The sequence below is a fragment of the Xiphophorus maculatus genome, chromosome 10 (genome assembly GCF_002775205.1).
Source record: "Xiphophorus maculatus strain JP 163 A chromosome 10, X_maculatus-5.0-male, whole genome shotgun sequence".
Taxonomy (NCBI): Eukaryota; Metazoa; Chordata; class Actinopteri; order Cyprinodontiformes; family Poeciliidae; genus Xiphophorus; species Xiphophorus maculatus.
In genome coordinates this window covers 10287412-10309898 of record NC_036452.1, presented here as the reverse complement: position 1 = coordinate 10309898, position 22487 = coordinate 10287412, and the positions used below count along the sequence as shown (strand labels likewise).

Below are 22487 nucleotides of genomic sequence, written 5' to 3'. Positions count from 1 at the left end.
TGTCCTTAACGGCGGTTACTGTTCAAACCTCAGAGGGTTGATAAAGAACATTAGATAACAAATACATCATGAAGATCAGAAACACAGCAGACAGGTCAGAAATAAAGTTATGGAAAAGTATAAAGCAGATTTGGGCTGCAATATTGTAAGCTTTCTACATATAGAGAAAGCTGAAAATGTAAATAAAACACTGCAAAAAAAGATACAGCTGTTCACCTAAGCATTTTGTCTTAAATGTAAAATACTAGAAAAACTAAAGCAGCACCTAACCCTTAACACACCATAAAAAATGATGGTGGCAGCATCATGCAGTAAGATTGGACCTATCCTGGAAGAAAACCCATTGGAGGCTGAAAAAGACAAGAAAAAGAGCCTAGAGCTACAGTAGAAATTATCAGTTTTTATTTTCTCAAAACGTCATGTAAGATTTGCGGCTCTAAACAGACTTTTATTTGGCTGGTGGTGTGAGGGTCAAAATGGCTGTTCGGATGTGAAGGTAGTCGGCTCAGTAGCACCCCCTGCTGATCATCTATTGGAACTGCTACTTAGAAATTAAACCAGTTAACTACCACTAGAGGGCGATATAGCTCCATCTAAAGCTTTCCTGCGTTAGCTGGAAAGACGCTTGAGTAAACAAAACCCTGTAAACCTAAAAATCAACAGTTAGAATGAAACTGCAGAAGTTTCCACAAACTCATTTAATCAGATTTATTGATATTAATCCAATTAGAGTTTACTGTTTTTCCCCCTTCAATATAACGCACATGGACTTTCTCCAAAGAATCCCAAATCTTTGAGGACTGCTCACTTCTTTCGCCACATCCTGTAAATCTGGCTAACCAAAGACACTACCAATCATTTTAATCTTCCTTAAAGGCGTCCTTTCATTTAACCTCTCATGCCCGTCAGCTGCTAAGCACACATCCGTGTCTGTAAGCCCCTGCAAAGCTGGGAATGAACAAGCAGAAGATTGCCATAATGATGTGACCCAGTTGTCCTGGGTGCAGAAATGAGAGTGCAGATCAGGGCCTGGTGCGTCCCTCTCCTTCCGGCCTGAGACACAATCACAGGGCATTTAGCAGCAGGGTGGGTGTGCTGTGGTGTGTTTAAGCTCACCCAGATCCATGTAAGCATCAGATTTTATGTGTGCGTGCCACTTGTTGTTGGTGTTCTGGATTAGATTTAACAGTGTGTGTGTTTTTTTTAATTTACTCTCCTTAGCCGCCTCTTTAAGACGTCCTCCCCCCCCCCGCCCCCCCCCGTTGCCCCAACCAGATCCTGAGAGGTCACCAGGTGGTTGAACAATCACACAGCACACACCCCTGACGGTGGGCTCAGCGGGCCACTTTACTCAATGAGAAGCTCGGTAATTGGAGCGACGTAAGCATCTGTGGAAATACGTTTGTGTGTCTGGGATTGAAAAAGGGGGACAAAAGACAGAGTTTAATATTTGGGATAAGCTGCGATTGAACATCCTGAGATCAGAGCCGGAATGATCAAATTCTGCCAGTGATAATCCCTCATCTTGGAAAATTAAATACCACTCTCCTCTGCTCACACACACACATAAACCCGCTCAAGGTCTTTATCTAACATGTGTCTCATAACCCCGACTCATTCCTCAGGGAGCTGTTCTGATATCTGATGAGTTTTTCATTAATAAGACACAAGTCTAATCCTGAGGGAGAAGCACAAAATGACAACGGATAAGCCCCGCTTTGGCCACACAACACAGTTTCACTCAGGGGCTATTACAAAACATCTTTATACATGCACTCATATTATAACTTAATCTGCGCAACCCAGTTTTATTCAGCCCAGGATGCATTTCTGCAAGTTGCTCACAATAATGACATGTATGTGACCTTTAGGTTCTGGATATTCTCGGGGATAAAGACCATCTCACAGGACGCAGAAGGCATGAGGACATCTGCTTGTGTTGTGTAATCTGAATTAAAACTCTCACTTAAAATCAGCATCATACATCAGTGTTATAATGCAGCACATGATTTATTTCAACAGCTTTTTTTTTACAACAAAAAACTTTGTCAAGACAGCTTTACATGAAAAAAACATGACACAAAGAAGCATTACATTACAGAGGCAAAATAAAGAAAAGCGATAAAAAGTGGTAATCCAGACTAGAACGAATCAATGATTCAGTTATTATTAATCAAAGCTTCAAACAAACAAGTTTTTAGCCCTGATTTAAAGATACTAAGTGTTTTGGCAGTTTTCTGGAAGTTTGTTCCAGATTAGAAGAGAATAAAAACTGGATAGAACCAGGAGACCTGAGAGGTCTGGAAGGTAAATTCAATGACATCAGGTTTATAATGTTTTTTAAGCTATTTAGGAATTTATAGTATATTCTCTGAACTACAGGGAGCCAGTGTAAGGACTTTAAAACTGGGTGGATGTGCTCTATTAGTGTAGTTTGAGTGAGAACGCGAGTTCCCTTTGTAACTATAGATAAACCCATGGATAAGTTTCTCTACCTGGGAAATTAGTCCTTTAATCCTGGAAATGTTCTTCAGGTGATAGAAGGCCAACTTTGTGTCTCTGAAGTTTCAGGTCTGAGTCCATCACTACACCAGACTTCTGGCCTGATCTAAAATAACTGAAGCTGTGTATTGACTCCTCTTTAGGTCCAAAGGTAGTAACTTCAGTTTTGTTTCTGTTTAGCATAAGAAAGTTATAGCAATTTGTTCTATGTATCTACTTAACGTTTGATTTGGTTCATAGTCACCTGATGACATCGTAACTAATCTTATTATTTGTTATAATTTGAGCTAGCAGTAGCATGTAGATTTTAAATAGAAGGGGCCCCCGGATAGAACCATGGGGTACCTCACGTGTGACTTCTGTCCACTCTGATGAAAAGTTGCCTATTGACACAAATAAGTTCCTGTTCTTTAAATAAAACTCAAACCAGACCTGATTACAGCTACGTTCCAGATTCAACAAAAAGAAAAAGACATCTTGATGATCTCCAACACATTTAGGAAAATATTTTGTTAACCGATGAGACAGAAAGGGACTTATGAAAGGTTTGATGTCCTCTTACATTTGCAGCAAAACTGGCAGCATTCAGGAAAAGAACATACTGGGTAAACGTGATGGTCTGAGGCCTGTGCTTCTTCATAACCTGGATGACTTGCTGTTATGGATGTATCTGTAAATTTTTTCTCTCCAGGAGAAAATCTTGAAGAAAAATGTCCCCCTAATCAGTTTGTGACCAGCAAGTTCGCCTCTGAATGGCTTAAAAACAGTTTTTCCAGTGATCTACTCAAACTGCGGCGTTAAATCCGATTAACATCCCCTGGCATGACTTTAAACAGTCCCTTCATGCTTGAAAACCCTCCAATGTGAAGAATTAAAAATAATTCTGAAAAGAAAAGTGGGCAAATATGCAAACGACTCATTCAAGTAATCAGTTGTGGGGTCAACGGTGACATGAGTTATTACGTTTAGGGCAATTCCTTTTTCACCGGGTTTTAATAATTTCTTTATGTGTATTGTTTTGCATTAGTAAAACCTTAGATGGAAGCAATTGTGAAAAGCACATTATACAATCGGAACAAACATGGATTTAATTATTTGGGACTTACTACAGATTCTTTAAAACACACTTTATGATTTAACTATTAAATCATAAAGTGGAGACTCTCTTTCAAACCTCTTACACAATCCATGCTGCATGTAAAATGATCGGACCGCTCGTTATCTACTTCAGGACGGGAAGTTTTTCTATAATAACTTTCAAGCTTAAACTTTCGAATGTTTCTCTAAAACGCCTGTGGTGTGTTACATACATGTTTTCGTTTATGACCAACATCATGAGGTTAATCGACTTCGGCCTCGAAGTAGAAAGTTACTATTTAAAGGTTTACTCCGCCCGTTCAGAGATCCTCCGGCGTACGCACGAAAATATTACGAGCGCATCCCGCATTTCCATCACACGCAAGAAGTTTCTAATAGACCAATGACAATGCGAAATAGCGAGGGGTAGAACTAACTGACATAAGATTCGGCCAATTAAACGTTGTTTTGCCCAGAGGTTTCAACCAATCACAAAGGAGATGCCAAAAATAGCACCTCCTCTTGTTCAGCACCCAAAGTCGAAGGATAGCTCTGGCCTTTCAATGGAAGAAAGTGCTAGATTTGTCAGTGTTGTATAACATTATAACCAACTCTCAAGTTCCATATTTTGCTTTGGGGCGATCGCGGTTTGTCTTCACCTGTTGTGAGAGACAAGAGCTGGCGTCCAACATGCGTAAAAATCAACGCTGTCCAAGCAGGGAACCGCCGAGAAACGAATTACCGCCGCTCAACTGAGGCCAATCTCGATTTATCTTTTTTTTTCTACAATAAGGAAACATTAACTCAGCTAGCTGGCTAACATCACTTCTGCGGGTAGCTTGGTTAACGACATATCTTCAACTTGTAGCGAAGCCAGATAGCCGGGATTGGAACTTCACTCGCACAGCGCAGGAGAAAAGGTAAGTAGCATGTCATTAGCTCGAGTTTGACAACCCAAAGAGGAGCTAACGTTAGCATGCTAGCTAACGTTAGCTCACATTAACACACCAGCAAAGTAGGCCTGTGAGCAAAGGGAGCAGCGTGAAGTGAAGTGGAGTAGAGGGGAGTTCAGCGGATTGATATTTAGCACAGAAACGCCAAATTCCTCCAGCTATTTGGCCATTGCTAAATAAACCGTGTTGTGCATAGATGTTAGCGTACATGTACACTACTTCCTAAATAAATCCTGGACAAATAACTTCACTTCCGAGTGACTTAGCTACCGTTAGTAAACCTGACAAGAATATTGAACCAATCACAAGTGAAACAAAGTGTTTGGTCTGGTCAGATGAACTAATCTGACTGTAACAAGCTAATGACAAGTTTGCGGACTCAGTCATTTGAGTGTCTCATTATGGCCATGTGACGTTTGCTTTACAGCCTGATGTTATTTATTGCCGTACATCATTTTGTAAACTGCTTATAACAATACTCACATGTAACTTAGCAGTATTAATGTATCTGTTCCGCAGAGATGGTAACGAAGAGTATATACTATACATTTATCTAGTATAGTTAATGCATATATATAGTATAATGCACCTCCTAATGGCTATCTGTGAAATTTTCAAAGGTTGTATGTCAAAATAAATATTGAAACAACGGAGAAACAAAACGCAATCAAGATCAGCATTTGTAATTTTAATTCTGCAATAATTTTTTTTATCATCATCATCATGAAGTATTTGCATAAGACATTTAAGCAACAAGGAAATTTAAATTTATACAACATCAAATTACATTGAAACTTGTATAACCAAAATCCCATCTAAATTGTAATTTTCCAAAAATCTTTTGGATATTGGCCTCAAACATTTCAAGGAATTTTTTTTTAAATGTGCAGAACAAATGTAACTTACCGTAATTAACTGGTAATAGTTGTTTTATTTTTTCCAAAGGTCATATTGGTTAGTGTACAATATGAATTTCAGTCATTTTAAAAATAGCCATTAACAAAATTCTGCCTCCAAATAAAATCATTTTACCTTGCATTTTTAATCATACATTAGGAAAAGTTGTAAATTTCATTATTGATGGAATTGAGACCTTTCTCTAGCTAACTAAGCATGTTGTCACTGGTGCCTTTTTGATACAGGAGTCTAAAAAACAGACTATTTTGTTAATTTTAAAAACTATTTTATGTTCAGGCAAATTCAAACTGAAATAATAAAGCACATCCATTTTCTAACAGGAACTTAAAAAAAGATAATGAATGGTATACTGTATACATTTACATCATGTTAGAAGTTAAAACTTCAACCCACTGTATCAAATAGGGATCAGGTTTTAGTGGATAGTGCAGCAAGGAGTAACAATATACCTAATGGTATATAATCAGCAAAACATTCAAAACCTAAAGAACCAAAGTGACTCCTTAGTCAACAGTGCCTCTACAGTCTGTGTTCAATCTCTATGGTAACCATCTTGTGTCCTGTACACTTGAATTGACAAAAATGCTTCACTAGCATACAGTGAAGCTCTGCAGAGCTCTGCTAATGAGCTAATATTTGAGCCAGGTGTCTGAAGCAGAGAAACATCTACAAGTTGCAGGACAATGAGGACAATGAAGACACTCACCACAACATCAAGTTATAGGTTTGGCAAAAGATTTTCTGTTTTATCGTCTGGACCTAGTTATGTTAGCTTTAAGTACAGCTAGCTGGATAAAGGCATACTACTATGGAGATGGTCAAAAACAAAAAATGTGTCAGCCTCTTTCTTGCAGATGGAAATGCTGCCTGTGCAATTGCCGTTGTGATAATACATATTCTTAACAATAGAAAGCAGTACAGTCAATTTTTGTAGGTCACTTGTAAGATGTGCTAAGCTAACGCCTTTGCTGCCTAAACACATGCCTCATTTTGTGCGTTCTTGCTCAGTTCCTTCTCCATAACAACTCCTACATCCCCAATACGTGTGGTATATTGAAGTCTGAAAAGGAAAATAACAAAACTTTATGAAATCAAAAATAACCTTAGTTTTCCTTTTAGCAAGAGAGTCGCACAGTGCTGTATACAAGTATAGTATATTATCCAATAAAAAAATTATAAAAAATAAAAACCACGGTTCAAAATCAAAACATTGATGTAATAAAAAGATAAAGCAAATAAAAATGTAAATAAAATGTAGAATAATATTGCAATTTATTATAAGTGAAAATAAAACATAGGAAATAAACTAGCTTTAGACTGGCATTAAAAAGATAGAACTTTAAATTGTTATAGTCAAAAGGTTAACTGTTTAAAGTAAACTATTGCCAATTGGCAGTTTATATGTACATTTTCTGTGTCATTTTCTTAAAAGTACAATTGATTTTATTCGTAAATCAGTGTACATTGCTTTTAGAGTTGTGGATATCCATTTTCTTTGAGCGTAGCCATTAACTACATCATATCCTCAAACAACTTGAACTTTGTTCATGTTTTTTCTTTCTCTGTTTTCCAAGAATCTTTCAAAAGTTGTTATCGGTTGAGTACAGTTCATCTCTTGAAGGTTAGATAAAAATTTACAACCCCTGCTATTCACACATTTTTCTGTGGAACGCAACTTCAGAGTCTTAGCGGAAAATTTGCCTGTTCGCTAATTAAATTATTTTATTTATTTATTTTGTTTAGCATTTCCAAAGTATTCAAAAGAGAATGCAGCTTGGGAAGGTGATATACTTGTATCACAAATGCCCAAATGTAGTCATAGTAATTTAGTTGTGCTTGTAGCAAGGCTTGTTGTCAATAAGCGCTTTATATTTCTACCTTGTAGAGCATTTCTCTGCTCAAATGATTTGTGGGGTCCAACTGGGCTTTGTCACTGTTCCTCTATAATTCACCTTACATATGTAACCTCCAGGTCATACGATTCACTGGCATAACATGATCATCCTATGCAGATGATACTCAGATTTATCTTTTTGTTCTCAGTGAACCAACTATTCAAATGATGGCACTCTTGAACTTAAGTGTTGGAGGACTAGGCTATGAGAGCCACCCAAAAGAGTTGTGAGGAATTTGTTATATTTTAGACTTAATTTAAATATCTACAAATCATTTTTAAGTTTATAAACAAAACTTAACCTCTTACCAACGTCTGCTAATTCACTGACAAGTAAAATCTTTGCTAAAAAGACATTTATTTGATATAACGCCAAGTTTGCAGGTGACCGTGTTACCGCCTTTTGTTTCGCTTAACTGATCTTGGATCTGTGAGCCATTTCATATCACCAGCCTATATTGCAGCAGTGTATCATCAGGGCGAAGGTTTATGGTGTATGTCATCATCAATTTTGTATTATGAGGTGCTGAAATGCAGCCACCGTGCTCACCTTCTCCAGTATATCAAATTGCGATAAGGTGCACAGGTGAGCAGAGCATGACATCAGTCTGTGCTCTGGTTGGCAGATGCAAGAGGAGTTCAATAGCTGATAATCTTATCTGAGTCAGCTGTCTATGGGAAACACTGAGAAGAGTTTCCTTTAATTAATTACAAGAACATTGATAGTTTTTATTCTCGGGATAGAAACTTTCCACTACTTCTCTTTTGCCACTGTATCATAGGGGAGTAGCAATGCAATAATCTCACGATACGATATTCTGATCACAATACAATATGTAACAAAATATTTGGCAAACGATACGATTCGATATGATTCGATGCACTTTTGCGAGTTTCTGAAAGATTTTAGAAGGACAGAGTAATTTTAGTGACATTTTGTGTTCCATAGATTTGGATTTAATTAACTGAAAACTGATTAAAAGCACCAACTACACAATACCTGACTCTGATTGGACAGAGTCTTAACAGTCTACAGCTGGACAAAATGAATCAATGATGCAGTGAGAAAATTAGTTTCTGTCATTTAATTCATGTGGATTTGACATAAAACTCAAAGTTTCAACAATGATCCAGGGGCTGAGTGGGGAGATTATCAGCCTCTGTAGACTCTCAATATGCAAATGATTGCACTTATGTTTTTCTTTTGGACATACTGTAGCTGAGTTTTGGAGTAAAAAAAGTCTTTTGGACTATAGGGAAAAGGCTTTTCTATACCTTGGCTCCCGGAGTTATCTGTGGCTGTAAGCTGTTTACTACTAGCTGCTGGGGGAGTGGCTCTGCCTCACCCCGTAGTGATCGACTCCTTGCAGCTGCGCAGCACCGCCATTCCCCTGCTTGGATCTCTGAGTAGCTGCCTCTCAAACTGCCAGGATCTCATCGTACTCTCAGTCTCTGACACCGTTTGTCAGTTGCTAATAAGAATGATCGATCCGCCATCGTCATCATGGAAATCCTCACAATGTAGTTTATAATGTGCACTTTAAGCACAAGTTGAAAGTGAGACTGCTACGCTGTCACAAACCAGACATGTTAAAAAGACGGTACAAGTCTACTTCTATGGTTTAACGTATGGATACTCGCGGATGGAAAATCGATGCCTTCCGAAGGTGAAAAAATTTGATAAATATTGTAGAATCGATATAATTATATAGCCCTAGTGTATCATTGTTTATTATTGTGTTATGTTTTAATCATCTAAAGCTAGACCTGTCACAATAATCAATAAATCAATTAATCAGATGATAAATTAAAACAAGTTCAATAATTTCCCTTGGCATGATTTATTGTTTGTCTCTTTTTATTCTCTCTTTCTACCAAAAACTGGATGATAAAAGTTTTTCAGTTTGGTGCTTTGGTCTCAACTAGCCCTTTTTTGAAGGACAATTTTGCTTACAAAGACTTCAAAATTCATTTTATTTGTTGTGTTGTTTATTTATTTTGGCTATTTAAAAAGTCTTCCAGTTCCAGTGTTAAATGTTCATTAAAATTTAAAATTTACTGATCTTTTAGAATATGTTTTTGCATTATTATTTCACCATTACCGTCATAATTCTTAAAAATGGTCTCAAAACAACATTATCATTTATCGCAATAACGTCTGGAACAATTTATCTTCCAGCAAAATTATTTATCGTGACAGGCCAATGTAAAGCACTTTGTACTGCTTTGTTGCTGAAATGTTCTCGCCTCCTGTGGGAGTATTGGCTACGATCTGATCAAATTTTTGGTAAAACCAAATCTCTACCTAATTCCTAAATTCATTTTTAAAAAGTAGACTCTTCTTTACACTCAGAAATTAAATTTCTAACTAAGTATTGAAAATCCAGAATTCAGCATCTTAAAAATGAAAATGTTACTTTAAAAACATAATTAAATAATTATCTATTGCAGACATGTTTGATTTTTGTGGAAGAATGGTGACTTGACATTTGTCCAATAGACTGAGTGTAAATGAATCATTAAGCGTTTCACTTTTGAATTGAATTTAAGCACCTAAAAATATTAAGTTGGTAATATTCTGATTTGTTGAGATGTAAGATCATATGTTGGTCTTTAAGGTCCACGTTGAATGAATGGTGGATAAAAAAAACCTACAGATTTGACAAACCCTTCTGTTTTAGTTCAGGCTTGTTGTATCTTTTTAAAATGCTTGAAAATATTATTTACTTTGATAATTATTCAGTTCCTTTCTTTTTTTGTCCAACGGACTCAGTTGGCTGATATTTGAAGTGTAATTGTGCCCTACATAAAGCGTTTGCTTCAAGCAACATAATCTGGAATACGTAGCTTAAAAAGTTAAAGTGGGGCGTGCCGTGGTGGCGTAGTGGTTAGCGCGACCCGTATTTGGAGTCCTCGACGCAGCCGTCGCTGGTTCGACTCCCGGACCCGACAACATTTGCCGCATGTCTTCCCCCCTCTCCTTCCCCGTTTCCTGTCAGCCTACTATCATATAAGGGACACTAGAGCCCACAAAAGACCCCCTGGAGGGGTAAAAAAAGAAGTTAAAGTGCCACTTATTTTGTTTTTCTTGCAGTGAGTAAAATGCATAAACTGAAGTTCTGTTAGGGTTCTCGCTATCTGTAAACATTTAAATACATATATATCAGCTTGTTTGGACTCGTGCAACTAAACTGACATCCGTTTAAAATGTCACTTAAATGTCAAATGGTCCAAACTGACATCCTGTCTCAATAATTACATTATCTACGTAATGTCATTTCGTTGGAGAACCGTTGCAGGATTTCAGTGCTTCATTAGATACCAGGTTGACAACAGTTTTGTCCCTGTCACAGTTTTAACTGGTTTCTGTAAAGGTTTGCAATGCCAAGCGGGGGTATTTTTAAGTTTCAGAAAATTATTTTAGGTTTAATTCAATGGTATATGTGATTTATAAATGTCAGTTATATTCCTTGTTTTGAGTTCAACGTACTAATGTCTGTTTGTTGGAATTGATTTGCTCACATTGTACAATGCCGTGTCATTTTTTTTCTAAAGTGTATTTTAATTTTTTTATTGCCAAGTACTGTTTCTTTGCTGCCATTGACACCCATAATCAAATCTTGGAATCCTTCTCGGATTTTCAACAGAGGACTGATTTTACATTCAGATAAAATTAGTTATTTGTTCAAAATGGAGATTTCTGTGTTAGATCATTAAGACTTACTGGAAATCTAGATTGAGGTCAAATGTGCCTCATTTCAGTTTTGACAAATCGTTACACTGTGCTTCTGGTAGAGATGCACCGATGCGTCACTAGGTTTTTAGATCTTTGTAAAGATTGTAGCTGATTTCTCTTGAAGAACAATGACACAAGAAGATGTCAGAAAAGCATTCAAAGGGTGTGTCAAATTCCAGGCCTGCATCCGTAACTCTGCGTTGGCCAGGGAAGTTGCGTCCTTCATCTACTATGAAGATCGGAAATGAACAGCTGTATAATTGGATGATCTAGTCCCCAGATTGATTTTTGCCCTTACCTCTACGTATTTCCTGTTATCTCTTGAAATCTGTGGAAAAGATGGACGCCTTTGGATTTGACCAGCCTTTATTTGCGGCTTTCAACGGATGCAGTCCCTGAATTTTGACACGCCCAAAGTAATTGGTTTTGCCCTCCTACCATAAGCGGTCATGGATTTGTCATTAAAGGAGCATAAGTTGCTTCGTACTAGCTTATGTGAGAGCAGTTCCTCACGACTGAGAGGTAAAGGAATTAATGAATCAACAAAACAAAGAATCAGTTAGTCTGTCTACGTTAAGAGAGAAAACTGGGATTATCCTTGTCCCTAATAATCTGTTTTAGATTTAATTGTGGTTTCTTTTAGAAAAATAAACTATTATTCCACATCAGGTAGTAATCTGAATTTTATTTTATTACCTTCTTGTAAATGTGTCTTTCAAGATGCATACTAACCATTGGGAGTATTTTTTTTTTTCTTCATGATGCAATCTTGAGGCTTGTAACATCTTTTGCGGGTATCGTCTTGTCTTGGGAAGCAGCTGGATTCCTGTGAGGTTTAAGATTATATTAAAGATAATTTTGCTAAAACTACATCCACTTGCACTGACCTCTGGGAGATGCAGGTATGATTTTGATTTTGAAAAAGTGAGCTCCAAATGTTGTAAGATGCAAAATTGAGGAATTAGTCCGGCAAGATCCTTAGTTTCTGCTGTCAAACATAAGTGAAAAGAAAAATAGACTGCATTTAAATTTTTAGAGTACATTTTGTTATAAGATAATTATGAAACCAATATAAAACAAAGAACCAATCACACAACCTTGTGCCAATTCAGGATCTCCTGCTTCAAAGTTCAGTAATTCAACTCTGTATGTCAGAACCATTCAGAACATCACAAAGAGATGTTCTGTTCTCTTGGCTGCTTCAGACATGCTGGTGAAACGTGACTCTGAGTTTCCTCTCACTATCCCACCAGCTTCCCAGGGGTTGTTAGTTTAATGCTGCATTCATATGGTTCCTTTTCACTTGGTAAACATGTAGAAATGCCGCATGATCACGTCAAAATTACCTGGCATTTTTTCGTTGGATATTTTAGTCAAAATATTGAATTTAAGACCTTAAACCTAAAGTGTCTCGGAGAGGGAGAGATTAAAACAAATAATTTTATTGTTTTGCCAAAAGAAAATGGTGTAACTTTTGAATTATGATCCAGAGTATATCAACAATTAGGGGAAATTTGGTTTGAAACATAGCGACCCTGATCTCAATGCAACGTTTTCCCACCTTGGTCCTGCATGTATCAGATACATCACGGTTCCAAAAACGTTCTATATTTTATAAATATTTCAAAGTTTAATATTGTAATTCAGTCAGTATTAATACAGCTGATACAATGTAATCTTAACATTTAACTGTTTGTTTTTTTAATTCAGCATATTATAAAATATTTTTGCCCTTCATGGAAAGATGGTCGGCCATCTTGATACAGACAAAACTCAGGTTTGTAAGAAAAATGGCCGCTTATCAACTAATTGTTAATTGACTGATGAGATCATTCATTAATCAATAACTTACATCCGAAGTAAAAATGGTAGAAAAATATTTGCAATATCGGTTATTGGCCATAACAGAAATATTAATATTGGAAATTGATATTGGCTCATATTTTCATATTGGTGCATCCCTAGTAAACCAGAGATGAATATTTATTCCCAAAACTCTGCTTTGTGCATATTTCACATTTTAAATATCCAAAAATAAATACATGCAAATTTAAATTGAGCTTGTCTTAATTTATTATACGGTTAATTGATTTATTGCTTACTGTTATCCTTTTAAAATCTGTCTTTGAATTGCCCTACAAATCTGTTTGATGTGCTTTTTTTGTCACCAGGTTATTGTATAAAAATGTACCCAAAACCAACAATTTTGAAAACTTTTAAGAAGTAAATTGCGGTAATTTTTTTCCAAAAATTTGGCATTAGTTTGCTTTAAATGTCAGTGTATTGGCTCTGCTCTCTCAGTGTGTAGATGATTGTCGTTCAGCCTTTTCTTCCAGGTTTTCTTTAGCTAGTTTACAGCGACGGCTCATATTTTCTGAGCAGCGTTTGGATCCTCTGCAGCATTATGTAATCTGTGACGTTCCGCTTCTCTCTTGAAATGCTTTTTTTGGCTGACGTGAGTTTTGCTCGTTGGTGTTGGTTTCGGCCTGCGGTTGCAACACTGGTGACAGCAGTGACTGAGCCTTCCTCGTTCTCCTCTGGCTTTTTCCGGGGTTTCTGTCTTTGTACATGTCTGTTCGCGTGATTTCCCCTCGCTCTAAAGGTATTGTGAACAGCCAGTATAACCTCACAGTATCTGTGTGTCTTTAGAAGCCAGACTGACATCTTTCTGGTTCTGTCTGCTGCGACTGCTTTAACGGACGGATGATGCAACGACCCGCTCCTCTAGCTAACCAGCAGCTGACTGTGTGCGCCTCTTTTTAGGAGTGTGAGAGAAAGACTTTTGGGAGAAAGAAGGGTAGGGAGGGGGTGTTGCTGAATGAAGCTCAGGCTGGATGTTTGCACTGTAGGGTGGGCGGTTGCTAGGCAGTAGCAGTGTGTTTGTTTTATTTTTAGAGCGAATCACAGCTGGTCAATGTTACAGAATTGTCTTTCTCTCATATGTTGCACGTGAGTGCAGCTCCACATTTACTAAACGACACTAAAAACGTGGGGCAACATCAAACGGCGAGCCTGAGAATGCATATTTTTTTCTATAACCGTGCGACAGGAAGGTGGCAGAAGTATGAATGGCCCGTCCTTGCTGTCTCACGCTGGACGTGAAATGTAAGCCGACCTGCCGTATTTATAGAGCATCTTTTTCTCGCACACAGACCGTGACGGTGCACACATGCGCAGACACACACAAAAACACACACGGCGTCCTGAGAAAGCAGCCGGAGTCGCTCCCTGCATGTAACGACCTTTTTTGGGCACACTCTTGTCATGGCGCAGTCATGCTCATGTGTAAAGTGAAGCTCTGTGAAGAATCAATCCTCTCATCAGGACGGTTTGATTATTGTTGTTGTTATTATTATTATTATTACTTTTTTATAGACTTCCTGATCTTAGTATTGCTTGGCAAGCTGTCTCTAAGAATTTTTACTTCTTCTGCGTAGAACTCAAAATATTTTTACCAATTGGTAACAAGAAATACCAAAAACCTTGATTGCTTATTTGATTATTTTTCAAGCCTAACCTTTTATTAGCTTTCTTACTGGATAGCAAAGTGTATTGGACCATTCTTCAGTTTGCCACAAATCCACTTTGATTGTGATTTTGGGCCATATCAATAATCTGAATGTTCTTAAAGGGCCGGTTTGCCAGAATATTTTGACAAAACCAATTAAACTATCAATAAATAGCTGTTCCTCCATGATTTTGATTGTTTTAGTGTTTGTTGGAATCAAAATGATAGATTTTGTGGTACCAATTTACAAATGTTTGTTAGGAATTTTTACGATATTTGCTCTAATGTATGATGTTGAGTGTAACGTTTTATTACTCGCCGTATAAATTACATTCTATGACTTGACGTCAAGTAAGATGAGACAGCAGTTACTTAAACTAAATTTTTTGACCAATTTTGAGAAAAGTTCCATATAAAAATGTGGAGATTTGTTGATTTTGTGTGAATTTTGCAGATTTGAGAAAAGCTGGGAGGACTTATTGATGTAATTTGGAGTCCAGAGGGCCACATAGAAAGCTACAGCGGGCCAGATTTTTTCCCCAGGCCTTGAGTTTGACACAGCTGCTGTAAATCATCACACAAACCCCAAATAGAGGGATTCAGGCGGTTGTTTTGTTCAGGCAGACTTTTATTAAAATTTAGTTTTAGAAATCTAGTCTCAGGCTGGTTTCAGAGAAAGGAGTTTTTCTGTGCTCCCCTTTGTCTGTTTCAAACGTTCTCAGCAGCATTTTTAATTTATCTGTAGAGACGGAGGCGATTTCCAAATTCAAAAGGGGCCTCTTTGCAGGTTCTTGCCTGGTGTGATTGTAGTTCTGGGCCTCTGGTGCTCTAGGTCGGCTCCAGTACTGCCAGGATCACTGCTTCTGTCCGCAGTTCATCTGGAAAGTATTCACAGCACTTCACCATTTTCACATTTTAATCCAAATTGTATAAATTAACTTCTTTCCTAAAAATTCTGCACATTAATGTATGACAATGTGGAAATGTATTAAAATAGAAAACCAAGAAATCATCTTTCTTTGAAAGTTTGTTTACAACAGATTTGTGAAAGTAGTAATAACTTTCTTGTAGAAACCTTAAAAAAATCATCACAAACTTTCTTAATTAAGCACATAATGTTCATATACACTGCTGTCCTTAATTCTTTAAATACCCTGAAGTTGCCTCAAGTAATAACTGAGAAGGCATTTGGAAAGTCTCTTTCTTTTTTCTTTTTTTTTACCATCGAGATGATTATATAAAATCACATACCTGGACAATAAAACACACAGTGGAAACATTTCCAGTCATGAATCTGCTTTACCAGAGCCCAGAAATCCACATTGTAGAAGCAGAGAGCGATCATTTTGACATAGAACAGGACACAAGGTGTCCAGAAAAAATCTGGGATGTTCTTCGGAAAGCCAGGAAAGCCACTCCTAAAGAGTGATTTAAGGACGCAAAAAAAATTATATAAATCACTAAACAGCCATGATTTAAAGGATAAAAGTTTGTGGATTGTAAATAATTTGACAGTTCAGTGCAGAAAGATTTTATTCTATGATGTTCAGATGGGGAAGTAGCAGCATTTAGGATAAGAGCAATGCATGAAATTCACTGAAGCACATATCTACTTGATATTTGACTCAAAAATCTACTTGATTTTTGTATAGGGCTGAAACGATTCATCAAATTAGTTGTGATGAATCAATAATTGAAATAAGTGTCAACTTGTTTCATAATTGAGTAACGGGAGTACACAGACTCAGAAAAAGGCCATTTGCTGAAAGTACAGCAATTAAGCCAAAGCTGTGCAAAAGATATACATATTTTTGATTTAAGATAAAAAAATAAAATAAAATAAATTAAAACCTTTGTCTGTAATTTACCCAAAACTGTAGTGGCACTTTCAGCTTCACTAGGTGCAAATTATGTAAATAAATAAAAGAAATCTCCTATTGCTAGCCAATTATCCCAAAAAAATAATCAATGCACTTAACACTGTATTGATGTTAAGTCAAGCAGAAAAGGCTGAGCTTTCCACTTGTTGATGTTGAAAGCATTTTTTGTAGCTGCAGATTCATCCTTTGCTGCAATTAATGAAGCGTACATGACAGGAATGCTTTATTATTATTGTATTTCTGGCAATAAAATGTTTACTTTCTTATTTTTTTTCAAGAAAGGACTTGAATTATTTGTTTGCATAATCTTTTTCAAACATTGTATAAAGAGTTTGTAAAAGAAAAATCTGCAGAATGTGCTAATTTTTATATCAGTTAATCATCAGAATAATCTATTGCTAAAATAATCGCTTTGTACATGTATGCTTATGGCACAACAGTGAAACTGACTCGGATTTTAAATCATTTCTTTGCAGGTGATCGTATAAAAGTTTTCCTCACAGTTTTTCTCCTTTGTTTGTTCTCCAGTTGTAGGCAGCGATGGGTGCTTTCCTGGACAAGCCGAAGACGGAGAAGCACAGCGCCCACGGTGACGGAAACGGGCTACGCTACGGTCTGAGCTCCATGCAGGGCTGGCGGGTGGAAATGGAGGATGCCCACACGGCGGTGGTGGGCCTTCCCCATGGACTCACCGACTGGTCTTTCTTTGCCGTTTACGATGGCCACGCCGGCTCGCGGGTCGCCAACTACTGCTCCGGGCACCTGCTGGAGCACATCCTGTCAGGAGGCACCGAGTTCGGATCGGGGCCCGGCTCCGTGGAGGGCGTAAAGGACGGGATCCGCTCGGGCTTTCTGAACATTGACGAATACATGCGCAACTTCTCCGACCTGCGGCAGGGCCTGGACCGCAGCGGGTCGACAGCCGTGTGCGTGCTGCTCAGCCCCACTCACCTCTACTTCATTAACTGCGGCGACTCGCGGTCCGTGCTGTGTCGAGACGGAAAGGTGGGCTTCTCCACTCAGGACCACAAGCCCTGCAACCCCCGCGAAAAGGAGCGCATCCAGAATGCTGGCGGCTCGGTCATGATCCAGAGGGTAAACGGCTCCCTGGCAGTGTCACGAGCTCTTGGGGACTACGACTACAAATGTGTGGATGGTAAGGGCCCCACGGAGCAGCTGGTGAGCCCGGAGCCGGAGGTTTGCGTGTTGGAGAGGGCGTCCGAAGGAGACGAGTTTGTGGTTCTGGCGTGCGACGGAATCTGGGACGTCATGTCCAACGAAGAGCTGTGTGATTTTGTACGATCACGACTATTGGTTTGTGAAGATCTGGAAAAGATATGTAACTCGGTGGTGGACACCTGTCTTCATAAGGTAAGCCGTTTTTAACAATTACTATCTGCTTCTATTGAATACAGTGCTTTGCTTTCTCTTTAACATAAGTCTGTCACAATTAACAATTAATTAATTGCATTATTATGAGCTTGATCATTTATAATCTGATCATTAATATTTTTTGAAGGGCAATTTTTGTTACAGAGACCCCATAGTTCACTTTATGTATAGTTTTGGTTGTTTTTTATTCCTTTTCATTTACTGTTTTTGGTTGCAGAGTTTTAATTTGAATATATAAGCCTCAAGAGCAGCGCAAAAAATATCACAATGGGACAGCGGGGGTTTCTCCTCATCAGACCACCAACAAAAACCAAACAAAAACAAAAAAACCTGGTAAAAGCGCACCAGGTCAGTGCGACCCCACCAGTCCGTGCACAAAGTAAAAAACCCACCATCTTTCCATAACATATAGAGCTACATTTTTTTATATGTTCATTTAGAACATATAACAATTTTAGTTTTAAATTTAAAATTTTTGTCAGGTGCATTAAATACTGACTAAAAAAAGCAGAAAATGTGGGTTCTCTCACACTAATAAACTGACACATATTTATAAAATGTAACAAAACAGCAACTTCTCTATTCATCAACTTAGATTGCTGGATAGAAAAATAAAAAATTAACAGGATAAAATATGTGAAACAATTCCTCATTATCAGAGATACAGTATATTCACACAGAAACAGTATGTGGTTGGTCTTGAAGAAATGTTAAAATGTTGCGTCATTAACAGCCCTCAAAATCAACCTTGCTTATATTGGCATAGTGTCTGTTTCCATCGTGTTACAATGCTCTGCCATGAAGCTCGGCTAAATAAGCACCAATAAGGTGAAACTTCAGAATATTGGTGAGTGTTTGTATGTCAAAAACCTCATAAAGTGCATTTTGGATAACATGCCAGACTCTGTTTGAACTGTTTCTCTTTCTTATTCTGGTATGGCACCGCCATCTTTATTCCAGTAGTAATTGGCTTTGTCTAAGGATGACCAGTGGTGCCCTCTGTTGTATGGTGGCCAAACTACAACTCTGAATGAAGGTCTAAGTGGAAATTATTTAATTAATTGGAACTAATTTTAATAGACAATTAATCATAAGTTTAATTGTTTGCATCCCTACTATGGAGTGTTCTGTACAAAATTAAAGTTTATTGGTTTTTGAGAGGACAAACTTGCATTTTTATGACATTATTCAGCTATTACTTGAAAACGGTCTGTAACAACATTATCGTTTATCGCAATAATTTGCTGGACAATTTATTTTCCAGCAAATTTGATCATTACTCACCTAGTTGAACATCTTGTCTCATCACATCCACACACACAAGAATGTATTTTGAGATTTTATGTGAACATTTTCCATTCAAAGAGCAACTTTTCTTATTTTCCTTCCACTTCACCACAAACTAGTTTGCATCAAATCCCAACAAAAAAAACATGACATTTTGTCTCTGTAATTTGTGAAAAAGTGTGAAAAGTAGGGCTGTTGTAAACGAATATTTTAGTATTCAAGTAATCTTGAATACTAAATTCAAGATTACTTTTGTAAGAATCGTAAGAATTACGATTAATCGTAATTCTTACGATTAATCAAGTAATCGGATAAAAAAAAAGATAAAATAAAACATTGGTAAATCTAACATAACAGCAGAGTTAATATTAGATATCAACATCAGTCCAATTTTTTCAGTTGAGCATCAGCTAACAATAACATTTCGTGCCAGTTATTTTAAGGATGCTTATTGGTCCCTGAAAAACGACGAAGACCCAGACATCATCATCATCGATCAATAAAATCCTCCCAGGCTGAACTTGAAAACTGGATGTTATGCTGCCAACACTTAGCTTTCGTCAACAACTCAGGCGAATGTGAGAGCTCCGCACAATGCAAGTAATAACTCGGCCGGAACACGGTGCGCTAAATAATTACGTAAATATAAATTAACAAAGCTTCGAGGCAGATAAATTTTCCTCGAGAAATTTTAACAATCGAGGTACTCCGATCACTTGAGGAATCGTTTCAGCCCTAGTGAAAAGTATGAATTCTCTTACAAGTTACAGTGTCTTGGGATAAAAGTTTATGTAGAAAAAAAATTGCATAGGTTTCCATCAGACCTTACCTCCTTATTTAATAATCCTAAAAACGGTAATCTTCTGGAAGTAGTTTATTAACTGAGCCATCTGGGAGGAGGTTTATCACCTGTATTAGTGCTTAAAATATATACACCAACTGGCTCCTGCTCTTCCTAGTTCCTGTCCACATCTTGGACATTTCACTGTCCACGTGTCTTTAGCTTTGAGTCCTGGGCTCTCCAAGAACCAGCAAGCGTACAGCAGACGAGTTATTTTTACCTTACTGGATGGGTTATCTCAAGTATCAGCCACACAGGCATAAATCTGCTCTGCTGCCGCTACCTTTTGTGAAGTATGTGAAACTGGACACCTTCAAAAATCTACTGTGACCACACTGAGTCCTTCGGTGTGGCGAGAAGTCGACTCCTTTGTGTTTTTTTTGCTGCTTTGGGCTCCATCTTCTGTCGCTGTTTGACTTGAAAAAGGCAATTATGGTGATGTCTAGTTTGTGTATTTATTATGTTGAAGACTTTGAAACTTTGAAAGACATTCCAGAAGCTTTTTATTATAAAACTATAGGTAAAAAATAAATAACTGGTTCACATTTCTACAGTGCATCAACATTTACTTTACATTTACTAAGAGCAACATTTAAAACCACAGGACTTTTCTAGTTTCCTCTTTTTTTTTTACCCCTCCAGGGGGTCTTTTTGTGTGCTCTAGTGTCCCTTTTTACGAAAGTAGGCTGACAGGAATGGGGAAGGAGAGGAGGGAAGACATGCGGTAAATGTCGCCGGGTCCAGGAATCGAACCCACGACGGCCGCGTCGAGGACTCAAGGCCTCCAAATATGGGTCGCGCTTAACCACTACGCCACCACGGCACGCCCGTTTCCTCTTTTTTTAATTGGGTTTTCACAGAAAAACAAAATGAAACTTCTTAGAAAAAAAAGTAACTTAACCATAAATAATTTAAGTGTTGAAATAAATATGAGATATAATTAAATGTAATAATCAAATCTAGAAGTTGGCTAGATTGCTGATGTTTTTGGTTTTTTTCTTCGATTATCAGCTGGTGTAAAACTAATAATTCCCTATTTTTGTTTTTGGTCTGTAAACTAGTCTACAAACATGTGGGTAATTCTGCAACACCTTTGTCGTCTGTTTTATTCAAAACTACAACCTTTATTACAAATATTTAGTTTAAACAAATAATTTTTATCTGTTAAGAGGCTAAGAAAATTTGACAGACTTCGGCATTGACCAGTGAAAACCTGAACGGTTCCTCTCTTGTTGCTCCTGTCTTTGCGGAGTAATTCATTAAGTTGATGGAAAAGATGTGAAACCATTTTCATCAAATACAAAAAAGAAATCTAAATTGCTTTGTTCAATAATAAAACAAATTCTGTTACTCAAAAATACTTAATTTATTCCAATGGGAAATTAAATGTTATAACTTATATGATCCAAGTATCTTCAATGAATTGTGGATGGTGGAAGGATCTCTGGTAGCAGTCAGTGTCGCAACAAATCTGAAAAGGCTTCTGACTGAAGACAGTTGCTGTATGACGGTCTCATAACTGTCATGACATGCTGACATCTCAACATCCAGACAGCAGAGGCGATATTCCACACCAACCCCATCAGTCGTTTGCAATCACTGCTAATCCACTTCATTTGCTTTTGCCACTCCTCTTTAAACTGTCTGTACCGAATCCATAGGAGATTTTATGCAACTGTAGTCATTTATGAAGCTAGTTGCAGTAAAGCGTAGCATTTCCATGTAATTTCAGTTGTAGCTCTCAAAACGTGCCACAGCCTGGCACGGATTAAATGTCGGCTTTAGGGAGTGGTTGCCGCTGCATGCCACTGTTAAGAAGGAAGCTATGTCGGATTTGTGAGGCAAGACAAAACAAGAGTAACGTTGCAAAACAGCATTTAGAAGAGCATCTCGTTTTTGTTGTTTTTATAACCTGTGAAGAACCAAAATCGTAATTAGGAAAAACTGGATTAACTTGTGTCCTAGACAGAACGTTTTGTCTCCTGATGTTGATTGCCTCACATTCACAGGTTCTGAGTTGCTTTATTTTCCACACAAGCAGAGAAAACTCCTAGTCGGGTTCAGTGAACCAAAGCCTTGTTATTAAAATGTTCTGTTTGCATTTGCATAGTACAAACCTTACCCAATGAAGCTGAGTTGTCTTCTCTCTGTCTGTGTTTCTGCAGGGAAGCAGAGACAACATGAGCGTGGTGTTGGTGTGTTTGCCCGGAGCGCCTAAGATCTCAGAGGAGGCCATGAAAAAAGAAGAAGAATTGGATAAATATCTAGAAACGCGTGTTGAGGGTCAGCATTTCAAACACATGCATCCACAGAGACGCGCGTTATTTTAAACTACATGTTTTAAACCACTCTGCTAATTATTGCTGACGCTACATTCAGTCTTCTACTTAAATAAAATATAGCAACAAAGTGTCAATTCATATAATTGAATACATTTTAACAACTTTAAGTAAAAAGTATTGATTTAATTACCTTCGTTCGTCACACACAGAAACACAT

The 22487-nt window shown here is 37.6% G+C and overlaps 1 protein-coding gene across 3 annotated transcripts in view; it reads left to right on the top strand.

The window, feature by feature from the left end:
* The first annotated feature begins 4098 nt into the window (after positions 1-4098).
* The window catches only part of LOC102236622 (protein phosphatase 1B-like), a 29428-nt gene continuing 11039 nt past the window's right edge, over positions 4099-22487 (top strand). For 2 of the 3 annotated variants that reach the window (XM_023340893.1, XM_023340895.1), the window contains exons 1-3: positions 4099-4499; positions 16997-17839; positions 22154-22271. In XM_023340893.1, the coding sequence (XP_023196661.1) occupies positions 17009-17839; positions 22154-22271 (949 nt within the window). In that variant the 5' untranslated portion in view covers positions 4099-4499; positions 16997-17008. Of the gene's footprint in view, positions 4500-13558; positions 13683-16996; positions 17840-22153; positions 22272-22487 lie in introns of those variants that run through there. The other variant, XM_023340894.1, reaches the window with a different exon arrangement.